The sequence below is a fragment of the Musca vetustissima genome, unplaced genomic scaffold (assembly GCF_032173495.1).
Source record: "Musca vetustissima isolate MV318-11 ecotype Yass unplaced genomic scaffold, APGP_CSIRO_Mvet_v1 utg3636, whole genome shotgun sequence".
In the NCBI taxonomy this organism is placed as follows: Eukaryota; Metazoa; Arthropoda; class Insecta; order Diptera; family Muscidae; genus Musca; species Musca vetustissima.
Window position 1 is genome coordinate 1,915 of NW_026878781.1, and position 22,930 is coordinate 24,844.

Consider the following 22,930-nt stretch of genomic DNA (forward strand, 5'->3'; position numbering starts at 1 on the left):
CAAATCGAAGAATATACAGGGGCTTTGGTGCACCATTTACATAAAATCGGACGAAAATATATATGGCCGCTATAATTAAATCTGAACCGATTTTAGCAAAATTTAACACACATTTTGTGTAAATCAAAATATATATAGGCACTTTGGTGGACTATTTATCTAAAATCGGACGAAAATATATATGGGAGCTATATCTAAATCTGAACCGATTTTCAAGAAATTTTACACACATCATTATAGACTCAATTCAGTTCGCTATGCCAAATTTCTTGCAAATCGGAAGATATATAGGGACTTTGGTACACCTTTTACATGAAATCGGACGAAACTATATATGGGAGCTATATCTAAATCTGAACCGATTTTTCCCAATTTCAATAAGGTTCGTCCTTGGGCCAAATAAATGAGCTGTGCCAAATTTCATCCATTACGAATCAAAAATGCGACATGTACTTTGTTTACAATTTAACATGAACAGACGGACGGACGGACTATGCATAAATAGACTTAAAAAGTGATCCCATGGATATTCTCAAAAGGAACCATGTGTCTATCTCGTTTCCTTTTGCCTGTTACAAACATATGTACAAAGGTATAAAAAGGGGGTTATATGGGGACTAACACTAAAAGGGGAGCGAATATTAATAATTTTTGGGAGGTAGGTTTGTTACCACATACGACTACAAAAAACCAAATTACAAAGAATTTGGTTGAACAACGCGTTCAAGAACCCCAAACATACCGAAAATTGGGGTACCCTTAAAAAATGGACCTATATTTATAATGTTTAGTGGAGAGATCAGAATACGATCAGAATCCCCAAAATACCGAAAATTCGGGGGTAACCTTATATGGGGACTACCAGAAAAGGTAGACCTATATTTATATTTTTTAATCGGGAGATTTGCTACCCAATAAGAACTCAAATTACCAAATTTCAGCGCTGAAAAACGCGCTCAATAACCTTAAAATACCAAAAATTGGGGGGTACCCTTACATGGGAGCTATGCCTAAACGTGGACCGATGTATCCAATCTTCAAACTTCACCTGCCTGCAGACAAAATATATGCAAAATGTTGGCGATCTATCTCAATTCGTCTTGCTGTGGGTCTCTTGTGTAGAAGAGAGAATATTTAGTTATACAGGGATCTATTTTTGTCTGCAGTCCACTTGAGATAAGAGATTATTTTGGTTGAATGTTTGTACACAAGAATAAGATTGGATTTTTATATTGCCACATGTGTCAAAAGGAAACGAGATAGACACATGGTTCCTTTTGAGAATATGCTAAGAATCACGTTCTGAGTCGATTTATGCATATCCGTCCGTCTGTAGATGTTAAATTGTAAACAAAGTACAGGTCGCATTTATGATCCGATTTGGATGAAATTTTGCACAAGTCACTTATTTGGACCAAGGACGAACCCTATTGAAATTGGAAAAAATCGGTTCAGATTTAGATATAGCTCCCATATATATTTTCGTCCGATTTAAGGTAAATGGTGCACCAAAGTCCCTTTATATCTTTCGATTTGCACGAAATTTGGCACAGAGTACTGAATTAGGTGCAGAATGATGTGTGCCAAGTTTCGAGAAAATCGGGTCAGATTTATATATAGCTCCCATATATAGTTTCGTCCGATTTAAGGTAAATTGTGTACCTACGTCCCTATATATTTTTCGATTTTTATTACATTTGCCACAGCGTAGTGAAAAATGTCTAGAATGATGTCTGCCAAGTTTTGTGAAAATCGGTTCAGATTTAGATATAGCTCCCATATATATCTTCGTCCGATTTAAGGTAAATTGTGTTCCAAAGTCCCTATATATCTTTCGATTTTTACGAAATTTGGTATAGCATACTAAATTAATTCTAGAATGATGTGTGCAAAGTTTCGTGAAAATCGGTTCAGATTTAGATATAACTCCCACATATATTTTAATCCAATTTTAGGTAATTGGTGCACCAAAGCCTCTAAAAATCATTTGATTTGCTCGAAATTTGTCATAGAATACTGAACTAAGGCTATAATGACGTGTGCTAAGGTTCGTGAAAATCGGTTCAGATTTAGATATAGCTCCCATATATATTTTCATCCGATTTTAGGTAAGTGGTGCAACAAAGTCTCTGAAAATCATTCGCTTTGCACGAAATTTGTCATAGAGTACTGAATTAAAACTAGAATGACGTGTGCTAAGTTTCGAGAAAATCGGTTCAGATTTAGATATAGCTCCCATATAAATTTTCGTCCGATTTTATGTAATTGGTGCATCAAAGTCCCTATATATCTTTCTATTTGCACGAATTTTGGTATAGAGTACAGAATTAAGTCTAGAATGATGCATCAAAGTCCCTATATATCTTTCTATTTGCACGAATTTTGGTATAGGGTACAGAATTAAGTCTAGAATGATGTTGCTAAGCTTCGTGAAAAGATCCATAGCTAGGCCGATTGACACAACGTACTGATGTAATATAAATTAGTGTCGGGCAAGTTTCCCTGAAATCGGTAAAGATATAGATAGAATGTAGAATATACCCAAAGTGGTGAAGGGTATCATATAGTCGGCCTAGTCCGATTTTACTAATTTCCTTACTGGTTTATTTATTAAAAAATGACTGTGTAAATGCACAGGAAAAGATAAAGACGTGCTATATCTCCGCGTCACATAGACCAGATCCCTTGATTATCAGATGCGTCACAAATGGAAAAACAAAACCATTATACCCTCCATACTATGGTGGAGGGTATAAAAAAGTATTCAAAATTTCAACTAAAAAATGTGGTTTCTGCAAAAACTTTTGCAAATTTTAAATACAGTAATAGGCGAATACTAATTATAAAATTATGTTCAGATTTGAATAATAATAGTATCGAATACCAATATTAAACAATCTACAACTTTTTTTTTAATTTCTGTCTAGAAAACAAAAAATTCCAAAGAACTAGATCATTAATGACGAATTAATGCCCCCCAAAAGAAGAAAGAGGAAGAAGAAGAGGTTATGCCTAAAAACGTATGGACCATAAACTAAAAGAACATCGAACACCCATTGCTAGCATTTATTATTCCCTTAGCATAACCATAAAATACCTGATTGACTTTTCACACCAACAAAAAACGCCTAAGAAATGCTTAAAAACTGGTTATCGATCGAATGGGGGGACAATAAAAATTAAGATCGAAAAAAAATAAAAATTAGATAAAACCTATAAAAGCTTTGTTTTAGTTCTTTTTTTCTGGAACAATTACAAATAAAATCTGGAAAACAAAAAGTTATGCAAAATAGAACCCAAATGACCGCTTTGATAAACTTGTTCTAAGTTCGTTTAAAATAGGCTAAAATGTTTTTTATGTGACAGATCTGAACTGAGTTACGGAAAATGTGTAACAAATTGAAATAAATAGCCACTGTCAATCAAGATTAAGCATCAAAGACTTAAAACCCTTTGCCGAGTAAAAACAAACATTGCCGGAAAATGGTAAGGGCTTAAAATCGAAAAGGAAAACATTAATAATTGAATACTTGTATCCTTCCTCATAGAAATTCGTTCTGGTCGCCTTGGCTTTTGTGGCATGCGCCTATGCTGATGTCTCGGAATTGGGTTACAACTATCCCAAGCCCACTCCAGCTCCAGTGGTTCCTTACTTAGTTGTGGATCCTCCACCAGCACCAGTAACTCGCCAGGTTATTCAAGAACTCACGAATACCTATCTTCCTCCAGTTACCCGTCATGTTCATGTTGAACAATTCCAGATCAGACCCCCAGCACCTGTAACTCGTCGTGTTGTGGTTGAACAACCCCAGATCAATATTCCCCAATCACTAATTCAGATTCAACCACCCCGACCCCAGATTCAACCACCCCAATCACTAATTCAGGTTCAACCAGCACCAGTAACTCCCCTGATTGTTGAACAACTCAAGAGGACCTACCTTCCTCCAGCTCCAGTTACTTCTTATGTTCGTGTTGGAGAACCCCAAATATATCCCCCAGCACCTGTAACTCGCTATGTTCATATTGAACAACCCCAGACAACTTACCTTCCCCCAGCACCAGCACCTCACTATCTTGATTAATAAAATTATTTTTGTCGATTAATAAAAATAATTTTAAAAATTATTTTTTTTAATATTGAAATTTTTTTTAATGGTCACCATAAGTAAACCAGTGAGAAAAGTTCAAAAGTCAGATGGGGATATAGTCGGCCCCATCCGACTTTTGAGACAAGAGACGATATATCATCTTTAGAGGGCCTTTGAAATGAATGAAATGTGTGATCTACAAAGATATTTGAACCTATTACAAAACCCCATATACATACCATCCTGAAATCTATGAACAAGTCCATGGCAATCGGGAAAACTTGGATTCTTTGGTGTACCATTTGTATAAAACCGAGCAAAATTATGTACAAATGTAAATTAAATGTACAAATACAAATTTTATCTCGTGTATATGGAATAGACGAAGGCTACTCGGTGAACCATTTACGTACAATCAGACGAAAATATATATGGGAGTTATAACTAAACCTGAACCGATTTTTACGAAACTTAACACACATCATTGTAGACGTTATGCCGAATTTCATGTCAATAGGAAGATATATAGGGACTATGGTGCACCATTTACATTAAATCGGGCGAAACTATTAGTTTGGGGAAAAAGAAATCCATTATTTTTTCCGGCAGATGGCTGTATTGATAGATTTCTCGTAAAGTATCGATCAAACAATTTCAGATTTATGCTTGTTGGAAGGGTGACATTTCGCAGTAAAATGGAAGTGAACAAAGAGAACATTTGGTAATTGTTATAGTTTTTCCTTGAAACGAATTGAGATAGATCGCCAAAATTTTGCATAGAGTCGTCTTTTGTGTGCAGGCAGGTCAAGTTCGGGCTTTATAGGTCCAAGTTTAGGCATAGCTCACATATAAGGGTACCCCCAAATTTCGGTATTTTGGGGTTTTTCAACCGAATTCACTGAAATTTGATAATTTGTAGTCGCATACGGCAACAAATCTCCCTACAAAAAAATATTAATATTCACCCTCTTTTAGGGGTAGTCCCCATATAACCCCCTCTTTATATAAAAATAGTTATTTGATTTGTTCCGCGTTTTGGGTTTGGTTCTAAGACTCTGTTGTAATTATTTCACCTGCTGAGATGTTCCACCCTACCATGCGTCGTCAATATTGGACCACTTTTAGGAAAAAATCCATTAAAAATTGGTTTGTAGAATTATCGGTATAGGTCCACTTTTGGGTATGTTCCCTATATTTTCGATCCCAGTATCTGTTGTATGGTGGTGGGTAACCAACGCTTTTTCACTTGTTTGATGTTAAAGATGTACCTCGCACAGGTAGGCCGGTCGTCGAAAATGTCGATAAAGTCAGAGAAATGATCGAAGTTGACCGACATGTTAGCAGTCGTAACAAAATCGACCATAACTGTTTTAAACCATTTTTTCCCCAAACTAATATATATGTGAGCTATATCTAAATCTGTGCCGATTTTCACGAAACTTAGTACACATCATTCTAGACTTAATTCAATATACTGTGCCAAACTTCGTGTAAATCAAAAAAGATATAGGAATCCATTTAGTGATCCATTAACATAAAATCGGACGAAAATATATATGGGAGCTACATCTAAATTTGAACCGATTTTCACGAAACTTTTTACACATCATTCTAGATTTAATTGAGTACGCTATACCGAATTTCGTGCAAATCGAGGGATATATATGGACTTTGGTGCGCTATTTACCTAAAATAGGACGAAAATATATATGGGAGGTACATCTTAATCTGAACCGATTTTCACGAAATTTTACACACATCATTGTAGACTTAGTTTTGTACACTATGTCAAATTTCGTGCAAATCGAAGGATATATATGGACTTTGGTGCACTATTTACTAAAATCGGAAGAAAATATATATTGGAGCTATATCTAAATCTGAACCTATTTTAGGTTCAGATTTAGATATAATTTCAATAGGGTTCGTCCTTGGGCCAAATAAGTGACCTATGCCAAATTTCATCCAATCCGAATCAAAAATGCGACCTGTACTTTGTTTACAATTTAACATGGACAGACGGACATACATATATCGGCTTAAAAGGTGATTCTATGCATATTTTCAAAAGGAACCATGTATCTATCTCGTTTCCTTTTGCCTGTTACAAACATATGCACAAAGACAATACCCTGTACCACAGTGTGGCGAAGGATATATGGGAACTACCCCAAAAAGAGGGCGAATATTATTAATTTTTGGTAGGGCGATTTGTTACCTTACACAACTACAAAATACCAAATTGCTATCGGAAAAAGTAGACCTACATTCATAATTTTTTGTAAAGAGATTTAATACCCTTATATGGGGGCCGATATAGACTATTTTCGAACTTGACTTGCCTGCAGACAAAAGAGGACAAAATTTTGGTGGAGGGTGTAAACATGGACAATGGACACATTTTGGTCATTTTCTGCAGAAAGATTTGGTAGCCAATAAGTACCAAACGTTGGAACTTTAAGGGGACCCCCCCCCCAATCTCGGGGTCAAAATTTTTTTTTTAATTTAAGGGGACCCCCCCCATTCTCGGTGTCAAAATTTTTGTTGATATAATTCGAATCTACACTGATTAAGGAATGTCTCTACAAAATTTCAAGTGAAAATCTCAAGAAGTCTTGAAGATATATCCGATTTATTGTATCAACATTAAGTGACGGCTAAAGGGCTTCTCAAACTTTAAACGCGTTTTACTCTAAACATTTTTTTGTGAATGGCGGGCACGATAACTCAAAAACCAATAATCCAATCGGATCCAAATTTTGCAGCGTTTCTCTGAGAGTGTATAGCTCTCGTATGAACTAGGATAAAGCCAATCGGTGAAGATCTTCCTTATTTTTTAACATGGTTTTTGGTAAAAAATCGGCGATTTTCCAAAAAAAAATTTTCAAAGGTCCACCATTTTGTTAATTTTAGAGCGAAGTCAATAATCCTAGTTCATACGAGAGCCAGACATGTCCTCTTTCTGACACAGTTGGAATTTTCGGATTCCGATGTTCCAGTGAGGAGTTATCATGCCCGCCATCGAAAATGTGGACTTTTCTTTGCACCCAAAAAACAACAACAAAACAACAACAACAAATTTTTGTAAATTATTTTTCTTCCTTTTTAAATCTTCAAATATATATGTGCCAAGTTACAAACCTTAACAAGCATTGGTATTCATTTACCAGCCCATTTAAAATCTTAAATCGAATCCCTTAATTCGAATCCACACTAATTTAAGAATGTCCCTACAAAATTTCAAGTGAATGGCGTGCACTATAACTCAAAAACTAATAACCCAATCGATTCCAAATTTTTAAACGTTTCTCTCTGAGTGTATAGCTATCGTATGAACTAGGATAAAGCCAATCGGTCAAGATCTTCCTTATTTTTTAACTTGGTTTTTGGTCAAAAATCGGCGATTTTCCAAAAATATATTTTCAAATGTCCGCCATTTTGTTAATTTCAGAGCGAAGTCAATAATCCTAGTTCATACGAGTGCCAGACATGTACTCTTTCTAACACCGCTGGAATTTTTGGATTCCGGTTGATGCGTGTCCGTCTGATGCATCAACCGACATAGAATTTTATTCTGATCACTAATATATACACTTTATGGGATCTCCGGTGAATATTTCGAGATGTTGCAAACGGAAAGACAAACTTAATATACACGCCACCTTATGGTACTTCTTCTTCTTCTTAGCTGGCTCGAGAGAGAGCATTTGTTCCATAAGCCGAAAACGATGCTTCTCAGACATATCCCAAGGTGTTTTTCTCCACAGAATACCAACACAAGGAAATAAAATACGTTGAAGTTCTTGGTTTCTCATCGACTCTACACCTTCGATACATATTACTAAATCAGACTACTACCAGACTAAGCAGAATTGCTTATATACTCAACTCTGACTTCGTATTATATTTCGTAATCAAATTTATTCTCAATATTAGTATTTTTTCAAAATAAAATTTTGTTATTTTATTTGAAAAAAAAATCAAAATTTCAACTGAAAAATGTGGTTTGTGCAAAAATTTTTGAAAATTTTAAATAGAATAATAGCCTAATTATTAAAATGTTTATTTCTAAACTATGTTCAGATTTGAACACTAATGGTATCGAATAACAATATAAAACCATCTAAAACTTTTTTTTAATTTCTGTTTAGAACACAACAAATTCCAAAGAACTAGATCATTAATGACGAAGTAATGCCCGCCAAAAGAAGATGTTATGCCTAAAAACGTATGGACCATAAACTAAAAGAACATCGAGCACCCATTGTTAGCATTTATTATTCCCTTAGCATACCTGATTGACATTGCACACCAACAAAAACGCCTTAGAAATGCTTTTAAACTGGTTATCGATCGAAGGGGGGGAGGGAGGTGGGGACAATAAATAAGCAAAATTAAGATCGAAAAAAAAATAAAAATTATATAAAATTTATACAACTTTGTTTCATTTTTGTTTTAATTACAAAAAAAAAAACTGAAAAACCAAAAGTTCTGCAAATTAGAATCCATATGACCGCTTTGAGAAACTTGTTCTAAGTTCATTCCAAATTGACTATGATGCTTTTTATGTGACAGAAGATCAACTCAGTTAAGGAAAATGTGTAACAAATTGAAATAAATAGCCACTGTCAATCACGATTAAGCATCAAAGACTTAAAACTCTTTGCTGAGTAAATACAAACATTGCAAAAAATGGTAAGGGCTTAAAATCGAAAAGGAAAACATTAATAATTGAATACTTGTATCCTTCCTCATAGAAATTCGTTCTGGTCGCCCTGGCTTTTGTGGCATGCGCCTATGCTGATGTCTCGGAATTAGGTTACCGTTATCCCCAGCCCACTCCAGCTCCAGTGGTTCCTCACTTAGTTGTAGATCCTCCACCAGCACCAGTAACTCGCCAGGTTATTCAACAAATCAAGAATACCTACCTTCCCCCTCGTGTTCATGTTGTAGAACCACAGGTATATCCTGTAGCCCCAGCACCTGTAACTCAACCCAAGATAACTTACATTCCCCCAGCACCAGTAACTCGTCATGTTCATGTTGAACAACCCCAGATCAATCTTCCCCAATCACTTATTCAGATTCAACCAGCACCAGTAACTCCCCAGATTGTTGAACAACTCAAGAGGACCTACATTCCTCCAGCTCCAGTTACCTCTTATGTTCGTGTTGTAGAACCCCAGATATATCCCCCAGCTCCTGTGACTCGCCATGTTCATGTTGAACAACCCAAGACAACTTACATTCCCCCCGCACCTGTAACTCGCCATGTTCATGTTGAACAAACCCCGATTAAGTATGTTGTAGAGCCCAAAACCACCTACATCCCACCTGCACCAGTCCGTGTTGTAGAACCCACATACACTGAAGACGGTTACCATTACTAGACTGTTCGTCATGTTGTCCACAAGCACCGCGCTTAAGAATTTCAGTTTTTTCTTAGTTATGAAAATTATTGTTGCCTAATAATAAAAATCATTCTAAAAATTAAATATGAAAATATGGAAATTTTTGTTAATTGTGACCATAATGGTCACCATAAGTAAAAAACGTCGTTTAGTTCGGCCGGGGCGATCTTGCATTCAAAATTCCTTAAGTCGATCGGGGCATTTATATTGGGAATATGTTACTGCATTATGTGGTAATGCCGAATAGGAAAAGGTGTTGGAACTTTTATGTGGCAATTATATCCAAACTTTGACCTACATAGGCAATTTTCCGCACAAAATAAAAATACGGACTGTTAAACGAGGGATCATATCCTTATATTTCACACGTATATTCTCCGCGGAGTGAAAGCACATTGCTCTTTATCTTGGCTCCTGATTTTTTTGAACGTAACTACGCCACATCACGTGTTTTTATACCCTACACAACCTGGTATTATAGCTTTGTGCAGCCCCAAGAGTTTATAACGCCGTGAAATATTGGTCCTATATTTCGCGTTTATACCCTACACAACTGGGTATTATAGCCTTGTGCAGCCCCAAGAGTTTATAACGCCGCGAAATATTGGTCCTAGACCCACCTTTAAGTATACCGATCGTCATACCTCGACTAGCTGAGTCGATCTATATAATTTGTCCGTTCATTATAATTTGTAAACACGATACAGGCCACAGTTATAGACCAATCTTCACGAAATTTTGCATGTAGGATGGGTTCAGCCCAATGAAGACCCCTATTGGTATTTTTGGTAAAGATCGGTTAATATTTAGGGGATGAAATGGACCAAATACTTAATTTTTGTCGGTTTTTCTGGTCGCTCCAAACATCTCGAATTTTTACCTGGAGAGGGGGATTGGGCCACAGAATAAGCATGCCTATCTTGATGCGGGAGTTACACTTAAATATTTACGAGTGCTTATATATTCAGATATTATTTAGTAACCCGTTACCCCACTAGAAGGCGGAAATATAGAGCTGATTGCTTTGAAATGTTCCATGAGGTTCTAGTTATGGCCAAGGACAATGCCTATAATTTTAGGTGATGATCAGATAATAATATTGGAATGAAGTTGACCGAAAACTTAATGTTTTTGTGTTTTTTTTTTTTTTTGATCTACAGGCCACAATTGAAAGCTCAACATCACAACATAACCCACGGTAAAGAGAATCTGGACAAGTACAGCCCTCATATACTGAATATTAGAAACATTTGTTGACATCTATTCGGTCTAGAGGGTGCTAATATCGCAAAAAATTGCCCAAGCTCTGAATATCAGTTAGAACATAACCCACTGCTCCGCTCACTGGGTTTAACTAATTCTTCATTATATCAATTATATAGTATATGGGACACAAACTTCGCTGACCTAAGCTCTCGTCGCTCCTCCACCAATTCCGATTGAAGACTACCAAATTGTTCTTGGGCGAGCCTAAACCCTCCTGCCATTTTGGATTTCTTCTCCAATATCTCCATCCACCGATCACGAACCACCGGATCGTCTTTCAATTCATCGGGTACGCCCTTCACAATAACTACTATATATTCATATGCGCACGGTATATCCCGCATATTCATAGTCGTATTCAGACTATTGATAATCTCTACGAACCACTCAGTATTCGTTATTAAAGCCTTTTTGTATTCGGTCGGTGACGAGTCTCTGTGTGGTTCATCTTCTAGGGTAAGGAACTCCATATACCGATATTTGGGGTATAGTGTTATATGGGGACTTCCCTAAAAGGTGCATCAATATTGATAATTTGTTGTAGGAAAACTCACTACCATACCACTACCCAAATAAGAAATTACAACTAATTAGATAGACATATGTCCCCAAAACCAAGAATCGAGTAGTACCGTTATTGATCATATTTCGTAAAAAAAATAACTATCTAAAACTCCAAAAATACCGAAAAATCGGGCGTACCGTTAAAAACTGGCACAATATTGATTATTTTCGGCAGAAAATGAGAGTACCCAATGAAAACCAAACGTAGCTAATTACAGTTAATTCGGTTGAAAAATTTGTCAAAAATCCGAATCATACCAAATATTTGAGGGTACAATTATGTGGGGGTTATACCAAAACGTGGATTGATTTATCCCATTTGCAATACCAACCATTCTAGGAGTAATAGCAATGCCAGTGTAAATTTTCAAAGCTCTATTTCAAATATTGCTATCTCTATCGTGATATATATAAATACTTTATGGGGTCTGCATAAAGTATATGTTGCAACCGGAATGGCAAATTGAATGTCTCGAGACATTTATTCCATAAGCCTAAAAAAAGCTAAAAAAAGTGCCGGGCGCGTCGATCTTTTGCGCAGTTTTTCCAATTTCAAAGTCCAAGCTTTGATATGTCATCCTCCACTTGATCTTTTCATCGAATTCGTGGACTTCCCCTTCTGTGTGAAGCATCAGAAGGCTCGCTTTTATATGCCTTTTGAACTGGGGCATCCTCATCCATTCGCACAACATGGCCTAGCCACCTTAGTTGCTGCAGCTCGATACGTCTAGCTATGTCGATATAAAGCTCGTAGTTCATTCGATGTCGATATTCGCGAACGACGCATATCGGCCCGTAGATCTTTAGGAGAACTTTTCTCTGAAACACTCTGCCTCATCTGCTTGCGCAGATCCATATAGCAGCACGGGTAATATCAGCGTCTTGTAAAGTGTGAGTTTAGTCTGTCGGTAGGTGGCCTTGTTTCTAAACTGCTTACTTAGACTATAGTGGCATCTGTTGGCCAACGCTGTCTTTCTCCGTATCTCAAAACTAATGACATGAGTTTTATTTATGTCGGTACCGAGTTAAATGAAATCTTTGACTACCTCGAAGCTGTAGTTCCACAGTTGGTCCCAGGCTACTGGACGTCTTGCGCGTTGATACCATCAGCTTAGTCGTCTCTCCATTTACTGCCCGGCCCACTTTGGCAGACTCCTTCTCAATTTTTTCAAAGGTGGCTGTTACCGCACGCAATGTTCTACTCATTATGTCGATGTTATCGGCCTAGGCAGGATTTTAAAAAGGTCACACGAAATGCTGTCACCTTGTCTGAACCCTATTTCGGCTTCGAAAGGTTTTTTCTGACTTTTACTGTTGACATTGTGGCACTTAAAGTTATCCTACATAGCCATTTTAATTTTCAGGAATGCCCAACTCAGACATGACTTTAAACACCTCTAAACGAATAGGGCTGCCGAATGCTGTTTTATAGTCGAAGAATAAATTGAATGTTTCGATGTGTTGTTCGTGGGTCTTTTTTCAGGATTTGTCACAGAGTGAAAATCTGGTCTATGGTGGATTGAAGCCGGAAACGTATGGTCCAATAACGTCATTAACCATTGGCTTTAGTCGTTCACACAGGACGCTGGATAGCACTTTATATGCGATGGAAAGGAGACTAATTCCTCTATAGTTGATACATATCGTCTTGTATCCATTTTTGTGTACGGGAACCAGGATGCTGAGGTTCCAATCATTGGGCTTGCATTCCTCTAGCCAATCCTTACCAGCATCGGACGACCAGTCTTGAATAGTTCGGTTTGAAACCCATCGGCACCTGCTGCTTTATTATTCTTCACCCGATTGATTGCTATTCAGACCTCATCTTGACTAGGTGGTATACACAACAGGTTTCCTTCATCATCTCTACATGAGGAAGCCTTCGGTTTGGTGTTTTACTCGTTTGTAAAATTTCCGGACTTCGTTCTGACTCCTGTAAAAATTTTACTAAACAGCTGATTCATGCTCCTTAGCAGCATCGGACGACCAGTCTTGAATAGTTCGGTTTGAAACCCATCGGCACCTGCTGCTTTATTATTCTTCACCCGATTGATTGCTATTCAGACCTCATTGTGGCTAGGTGGTATACACAACAGGTTTCCTTCTTCATCTCTACAAGAGGAAGCCTTCGGTTTGGTGTTTTACTCGTTGGTAAATTTTCCGGACTTCGTTCTGACTCCTGTACGCTCACGTTTTTCTGGTTTATTATTCTTTGTTCTGAAAATACGTTTCTCCTCTCTCCATTTCTCCCGATAATTCTCTCTGGCATAACTTGTTGCTACTGTTTGCAGCTTTGCCCTATACGCTGCGTTTTTCATATCAGTAGCATTACGACACTCCTGATCGTGCCACGGATGCCTTGATGGTGGTCTTTGGTACACAAGTGTTGAGTGGGCAATTCTTTAGCAATGTGCTTCTATGCTATTATCGGGACAAGAAGTGCTTTCGTCAAGCAGGTGGGTAAGTTGAGCGGAGTAGGCCTCTGCTACCTGTTGTGTTTACAGCTTTTCGACGTCGAGTATCCGTGTTGTGTTAGATTGCACCTTTGCTGCTACATTAAGACGGGTGCGAACCTTGGCTGCCACAAGGTAATGGTCCGAATCGATATTCGCTCCTCGTATCGATCGAACGTCTAAAACACTGGATGAATGCCTTCCGTCTATCACAACATGATCAATTTGATTTCTCGTTACTTGATCAGGAGAAATCCAGGTGGCCTTGTGTATATCAAGATGATCTGGTGCTGCTAACTACCATGTTTTTGCTGCCGCGAAGACAATCATGCCGTTGTCGGATGTTTCTTCACGGAGGCTTAATTTTCCCACGGTGGGACCAAAAAAATTTTCCCTTCCGATTTTTGCATTAATATCTCCTAGCAGAATTTTAATGTCATGGCCTGGACAGGGGTCATATGCTGTTTTTAAGCTGTCGTAAAATGTGTCTTTGGGTCTGCTCATATTTGTCTTCGGTCGGAGCATGGGCGAAAATGAGACTGATGTACAAGAACTTCGCTTCGCTGCGGAATATAAAAATTCGCTCTTCTACTGGAGTGAATCTGGAGACGAGGTCTTGTATTCTCCTGTTAAGCATAAGTCCGCAGTCAAATCAATGTCTCGTTTCATGGCAGCTATACTACAGGATCATTTGTGAAAAATGACAAAATTTATATTCTATAGCGTATATAATTACTCCTGAAGGACATAGACCAAAGAAGTTGACAGTATATATAAGTGGAGTGGTTGGCCTTTAAATTAATACCAATTATATTGTCGCATGTGCTCGGATGTGGGAGTTAAACTTTAATATTTTTAGGTATTACGTATTCAAATATTATTTAGTAACCCATTAACATTTGAGACGAGAAATAAAGCGCAAATCGCTTTAAAATTTTCCAAGAGGTTCCAGTTATGGTCAAGGACAAAGCCTATAATTTTCGCTGATGATAACATAAAAAAATTGGGATGAAGTGGACCGAAGACTGAATTTGTTTGTGTTTTTTTTTCGAGTCGATATATGGGCCACAAGCCGAACATCACAACACAACCTACGGTGAAGGGAATCTCGAGAATTAGCAGGGCTGTAATGAATATTGGGAATATTCGGAAAATAAGTCAATGTAAAGAAGAGGTGCTATTGATCTACAATCGGTCAAGAGGTCACGAAATATTGTTCAGGCTCGAAATAAACATCCGCAGATGTAAGAGTTCCTGGGAGATATGGTCGGCCCCGTCCGACAATACTGCTCCGTTCACTGGTTTATAGCTGTTATCTGTGAACTCGCGGCACATATCAGCTCACTTTTTCAACGGGTGATGAAAATAGCTACCCCAGGTGACACCGCGGTGAGGTCAGTGTCGACAATTGAGATGAAAAAGGGACCATGATAAACCTGGGCTCTGCTATACTGGGCTCTACCTATACTATATTCCCCATACATGGCTCTTTATTGAAAATTCTCTGCACACCTAACCTCAGTATACGAAATCACAGTTGGTAAACACCTCAAACGAGTATAAATTTTGGCTGGACCTGTACATGGAAGCTGGGTCAAAACATGAAACCGGCTAAATGTTGCTCAAACCGTAATAACATCCAAAATGGGACGGGATATTTATATGGTAAAACATGGACCATTATTGAATTTTCTGCATAAATGTTTATCACCCACTAACAACTGGAAATGCCAAATTGAAGGCATATGGGTTGGAAGAAGGCCGACTGGATATGGATAAAAGGGTCAGCAAAACAATAAAAAATAAAACGAAATAACAATAAAAAAGATAAAAATAACATAAAAATCAATTAAAGTTTTGTTTTGGTTTTTTGTAAAAATTACAAAAAACTATAAAACCAAAAATTATGCAAATAAGAACCCAAATGATCGCTTTGAGAAACTTGTTCTAAGTTCAATCAAAATTGGCTATGATGCTGAGTTAAGGAAAATGTGTAACAAATTGAAATAAATAGCCACTGTCAATCATGATTAAGCATCAAAGACAAACATTGCAGAAAAATGGTAAGGGCTTAAAATCGAAAAAAGCATTAATAATTTAATAATTGTCTCCTTCCTCATAGAAATTCATCCTGGTCGCCTTGGCTTTTGTGGCATGTGCCTATGCTGATATTGCGGAATTGGGTTACAGGTATCCCAAGCCCACCCCAGCTCCCGTGGCTCCTCGTTTAGTTGTAGAACCACCTACGACTACCTATATCCCACCAGCACCAGTAACTCACCTGGTTATTCAACAACTCAAGAAGACCTACCTTCCTCCGGCTCCAGTTACTCCTCATGTTCATGTTGTAGAACCCCAGATATATCCCCCAGCACCAGTAACTCGCCATGTTGTGGTTGAACAACCCAAGATAACTTACATTCCCCCACCACCAGTAACTCGCAACGTTCAGGTTGTACAACCCCAGATAACTTACATTCCCCCAGCACCAGTAACTCGCAATGTTCAGGTTGTACAACCCCAGATAACTTATATTCCCCCAGCACCAGTAACTCCCCTGATTGTTCAACAACTCAAGAAGACCTACATTCCCCCAGCACCTGTAACTCGCTATGTTCATGTTGAACAACCCCAGATAAGGTATGTTGTAGAGCCCAAAAACACCTACATCCCACCTGCACCGGTCCGTCTTGTAGAATCCACATACACCGCAGACGGTTACCATTACTAGACGGTTCGTCGAGTTATCTACAAGCACGCGCTTAAGAATTTCGTTTTTTTTTTTTTTGTTGGTTAATAAAATTATTGTTGCCGATTAATAAAAAGAAGTTTAAAAATTAAATATTTAAAATATGGAAATTGTTGTTAATGGTGACCATAATGGTCACCATGAGTAAACATGTCTTTAAATTCAGCCGGGGCGACTATTGCATTCCTTAAGTCGATGTGGTAGAAACGAATACGAAAAATATATATATCAAAACTTGGACCCACATAAACAATTTTCCGCACAAAATTTGTTTACCCTCAAGCGAAATCCTTCAAAATACTGACTGTTAAACGAGGGATCGTTTCCCTATATATTTCACACGGATATTCTTCGCGGGGTGAAAGCACATTGCTCTTAGTTTTTAGAGCAATTTCTAGCCTCTATTTTTTTGTACGTAACTCCGCCAGATACCTCATAGGAATATGAAACATCAAATTAGGACGAATGTTCAAACCCCCCAAAATACCAAAATACCTAAAAACTTCGCCCAATCATGATAATTTTTGGTAGGAAGATTTGACACCCCATGAGAACCTGAAAAATCAAATTAGAGCCAATCCCGTGAAAAAATCTAGTCTAAACCAGTAAGGAAAGTAGTGAAGTCGGACGGGGCCGAATATATGATACCCTTCACCACTTTGGGTATATTCAACAGGTGCACCAGTAACTCGCAATGTTCAGGTTGTACAACCCCAGATAACTTATATTCCCCCAGCACCAGTAACTCCCCTGATTGTTCAACAACTCAAGAAGACCTACATTCCCCCAGCACCTGTAACTCGCTATGTTCATGTTGAACAACCCCAGATAAGGTATGTTGTAGAGCCCAAAAACACCTACATCCCACCTGCACCGGTCCGTCTTGTAGAATCCACATACACCGCAGACGGTTACCATTACTAGACGGTTCGTCGAGTTATCTACAAGCACGCGCTTAAGAATTTCGTTTTTTTTTGTTGGTTAATAAAATTATTGTTGCCGATTAATAAAAAGAAGTTTAAAAATTAAATATTTAAAATATGGAAATTGTTGAAATGGTGACCATAATGGTCACCATGATAAACATTATTTAAATACATGGGTTTGCATTCCTTAAGTCGATGTGGTAAACAAATACGAAAAATATATATATCAAAACTTGGACCGTACATAAAAATTTTTAAATTTTTTAAAGCGAAATCCTTCAAAAACTGACTGTTAAACGAGGGATGTTTTATATATTTCACACGGATATTTTAAAAATATTGCTCTTAGTTTTTAAGTTTTTAGCCTCTATTTTTTTGTAAACTCCGCCAGAAAAAGGAATATGAAACATCAAAAAACTATAAAAAGTACCAAAATACCTAAAAATTCGGCATTTTTTAAAGTGAGGGGCACATAAACCATATACAGATTGTGCAATACTTTGGGTATATTTCCTTAAAATGTTTTTGGACCCATAAACATATCTTTCTTTAAAAACTAATCCTTTAATATGGATATCCGAAATTGCATATATAATATCACAAAGTTTGAAATTTCTAGCTAATGTTTTTATATTTTTATTGACGAAAATTCCGTAGTATTTCGCGTATAAAACTTTTTAAATTTTTAAGACAATATTATTACAAAGTGGTTAACTACGATGTGTATTATTATAGAAATGTTTAAAAATATAATGTTTTTCTCGAAAAAAAATGAAAAAAACTATAAAAAGTTGTGTCGGAGTGGGGCACATTCGGCCATATACAGATTGTGCAATATTATTTCCTTAAAATGTTTTTGAGTTTGTCTTTAAAACTAATATTGCATATATATGATAAAACGTGCTTGTATTGTCGAAAATGCGATAGAAAATAAAGCCCTATAATTCAAACATTGTGTGGCGTATTAAAACCAAATAGAGCCTTTAGAGGATCAGAATTTCAACCAGACTGATAGCGATGACAATTACCCGGCTATGACTATGTTGCCGAATGTGCCCCATCAAATGCCGAAGCTACCCCGGGTTGGGGCACATTCGGCGAATTTGACTTTTTTTACAAAACTGTAAAATTGTTTAACTAATACTATTTTTTTATATCTTTTTGGTACTATTTTTTAAAATTAAGTGTCTGAGGACAATAATCAGCCATAAAGTTGTTATAAATGTTGAATAAGTACTGAGATATAGAGCTCTAAAAAAAAAGTGCCGAAGGTGCCCCAGTCTCCCCTAAATCAATTTAAAGCATATATCAGTCGGATACCGGTTGATTTTTTGGATACATATCTGATAAACATGAGGAGTTTGGTGCACCATTTACTTCAAATCGGACGAAAATATTTCTAAAAGCTATATCGAAATCTAAGCCGATTTCATCCAAACTTGTCACAAAATATCGGCCACCTTTTGAGTTCTTAATGCATCATTTACTTAAAATCGGAAGAAAATATGTATGTATGGTAGCTCTATCCAAATTTGAACCGATTTCAATAAAACTTTCCACATGGTTGGTTATATAAACTATATAACATTGGGTCTTTGGTGCACAATTTACTTAAAATCTGACGAAACTATATAGGAACTACATCTAAATCTGAACTAATTTCAACAAAACTTCCCACACGAATTCCCCACCTGGGGAATTCGGTGCAGCATTTATATCTAACTGATAGGTTATACTAAGTTCATTACGAAAGATATATAGGGAGTCTGGTGCCCCATTTACCTAAATTCGGACGAAAACATATATTGAAGCTATATCTAAATCCTAACCGATTTTCACGAAACTTAACAAACATCATTGTAGACTTTATTAAGTACGTTGTACCAAATTTCGTGGAAATTGGAAGATATTTAGGGACTTTGGTACACTATTTTCCTTAAATCAGGCAAAAATATATATGGGAGCTATATCTAAATCTAACCTACTTTCAGGAAACTTAACACATCCAATTAATTATGCTGTGCCAAAATTTCGTGCAAATCGAAAGATATATAAAGACTCTGGTGCACCATTTACCTAAAATCGGACGAAAATATATATGGGAGCTATATCTAAATCGGAACCGATTTTCACGAAACTTAACACACATCATTCTAGACTTTATTCAGTTCGATATCCCAAATTTCGTGCGAATTGAAAGATATTTAGGGACTTTGGTACACCATATTCCTTATATCGGACGAAACTATATATGGGAGCTATATCTAAATCTAAACTGATTTTCACGAAACATAGCACACATTATTCTAGACTTAATTCAGTACGCTTTGCCAAAATTCGTGCAAATAGAAAGATTTTCAGAGACTTTGGTGCACTATTTACCAAAAATCGGGCGAAACTATATATGGGAGCTATATCTAAATCTGAACCGATTTTCACGAAACTTAGCACAAATCATTCTAGACTTAATTCAGTACACTATGCAAAAATTCGTGCAAATTGAATGATTTGCAGGGACTAAAGTCCCTAAATCGGACAAAAATATATAAGGGAGCTATATCTAAATCTGAACCGATTTTCAATAGGGTTCGTCCTTGGGTCAAATAAATGAGCTGTACCAAATTTCAGCCAAATCGGATTATAAATGTGACCTGTACTTTGTTTACAATTTAACATCAACAGACGGACGGACGGACGGACATGCATAAATCGACTCAGAAAGTTATTCTATGCATATTCTCAAAAGGAACCATGGGTCTATCTCGATTCCTTTTGCCTGTTACAAACATATGCACAAAGACATAATACCCTGTGTATTCACCACAGTGTGGTGAAGGGTATAAAAATCAAATTAGAGCCAATTCCGTGTAAAAAACAAGTCTAAAATACCGAATAATGGGGTATTACCATTGTATGGGGCTACCCAGAAATGTGGGACAATGTTGATCATTTCTGTTAGGGACATTTTCCACTCAATGATAATACAAACTGTTTAATTGCTCCCAAATTAGTTGAAACATGTGCTCAAGCTCTCCAAAATTGGGATATTTTAGGGTGTAGAGCTATATGGGGGCTTCCCTAAAATCTGGACCAATATTGATAATTTTTGGTAGGAAGATTTACTACCATACCACAACCGAATATAAGAAACTAGCAAAGTACCCGCTACTTCGTATGCGGAAAGGGAATAAAAAAATATTTCATATGGAAATGGTGAATACCGTATAATAAGTTGTACTATAGTTCTGAATTCCACCTCTATTCCTACATTTAGTATCAAGTTTATTACCATTAATTACTCTTCATACACATAAGCACTATTTTCCGAAATCCACACTTTAGCAAAAACGTACAGGTTCCACATGTAATTCCTTTTAGAACTTTTCGAACACCGTCACCTCCACTAAATTTGGTACCAAAAACCCTTTGGTCCTTCTTTCTAACTCTCTGTCAATGACCAACATTCTAAATTTTAGGTTTCCAGCTCTCTCCGTTATCCAAGTTTAGTGAATTTTCTATTCTATACTATTGGTACACATAAATTCGAGTTTCCAAAGTTGTCTCCATAGCTCAATACTACACTTCAACAGTAATCTAAGTTCCAAATCTCAAGATTCAACCAAATCCAAATTGTTTCAAATTTAGTACCATTTAGTAATTCTCATACTCATAGGTAAGAATTTCTAAAACTACATCAATCCATCAATCCTAATCTTACTTCCACCAAAGTCCAAATTGTTCCAAATTATTTTGAAGTCCAAATATTAGGATTCCCGCTCACACAAAACGAATTGTACCATATTTAGTACCAATTAGGTCTTCTCGTATCCATAAGTACGAAATTCCAATACTTCCTTAATCTTGCAATTTTAATTACAAATTTACGTTTACTATCTCTATCCGTTAACTCGAATCAAAATTGTACCAATTTTTTTACCATTCAGTACACATAATGACGAATTTTAAAAAATTACCGACATATCTCAATTCTGCACTCAAACTGTAATATTAATTCAAAATTTTAGAATACAGCCCTATCCGTTCACACATTTGTAAGATTTCCGGACCCATTTAGTACTTTTTGTTTCTATAATTAAAAATTTCCTAAACTATGTCAATCTTACACTCCAACAGTAATTTTAATTAAAAAATTCGGGAGTCCAGCTCTATCCGTTCACACATAATCAAGTTGTATGAAATATAGTACTATTTAGTACACATAGGTACTATGCTTCCATATCTCAATTCTATATTCAAACATCAACCATTAGTCCAAATTATGGGTTTCCAGCTCTCTCCGTTCACCCAAATCCATCTAGTGCCGTTTATTACTTTTCGTACACATTAATACGAGTTTCCAAAGATGTCTTTATAGCTCAATCTTCAACAGAAATCTTAATTCCAAATTTCAGGTTTTCAGTTCTACCCTTTCAAGGAAAATCCAAATTGTACTAAATTTAGTACCATATAGTACCTTTCGTACCAATAAGTACGAATTTCATAATCTACCTCAGTCCTACATTCCAACAGTCATTTTAATTCCCAATTTGAAGACTTCAGCTCTGTCTGTTCACCTAAATCCATCTTCCACCAAATTTAGTACCATTTAGTACTTTTCGTACAAATAAGTACGATTTTTTAAAGCTAATTCCGATTATCAAGATTCCATCTCTACACACTCAACTGAATGTAAATAGTACGAAATTTAGTACCATTTTACACTTTTTATACACATAAGTACGAATGGACTTATTTCCGTACATCAACACTACTTCCCAACCAGTATTCCATTTCATATGTCAAAATTCATGCTATATATGTTCAATATATATACAACAGGAAGTAAATTCAGTAAAGTTTAGTACCTTTAGTACACTTATAGGTCGAATTTCCAAAAACCCTTTGCACATCATTCTAACTTTCCATCAGTGACCAACATTCCAAATTTCAGAATTCTAGCTCTTCCCGTTCGCTAATAAAAAGGGTACCATATTTGGTACATTTTAGTACTTTTCGTACCCTTCTACTTCCAACAAAACTTCCTGCATACCCCGATCCTACACCCCCATAATGACTGTACACTGTAGTATGAATTTCCAAAACTTCCTACTTAACCCAAACCTACACTTCACAGTGATCCTAAATCCAAGTTTCAGGATTCCAACTCTATCGGTTCACCCCCAATTCTAATTGTACCAAATTTAGCACACAGTAGTATGAATTTCCAAAACCTCCAACTTACCCTAACCCTACAACCCCACAGTGACCCTAAATCCAAGTTTCAGGATTGCAACTCTATCGGTTCACTCACAATTCAAATTGTACCAAATTTAGTACACAGTAGTACGAATTTCCAAAACCTCCTACTTACCCCAATCCTACACCACCACAGTGATCCTAACACCAAGTTTCAGGATTCCAACTCTATCTGTTCGCCCACAATTAAAATTGTACCACATTTAGTACCAAT

General features: G+C 36.7%; 1 protein-coding gene across 1 annotated transcript; it reads left to right on the plus strand.

Moving 5' to 3' along the window:
• Window positions 1-3,548: 3,548 nt before the first annotated feature.
• Window positions 3,549-16,425, plus strand: LOC133323555 (uncharacterized; the record flags this gene model as incomplete). Its single annotated transcript, XM_061532471.1, has 3 exons — window positions 3,549-4,007; window positions 8,849-9,442; window positions 15,908-16,425. Coding segments are annotated over 3 exons (1,571 nt in total), but the record flags the coding sequence as incomplete, so codon positions are not given.
• Between the last annotated feature and the right edge of the window lie 6,505 nt (window positions 16,426-22,930).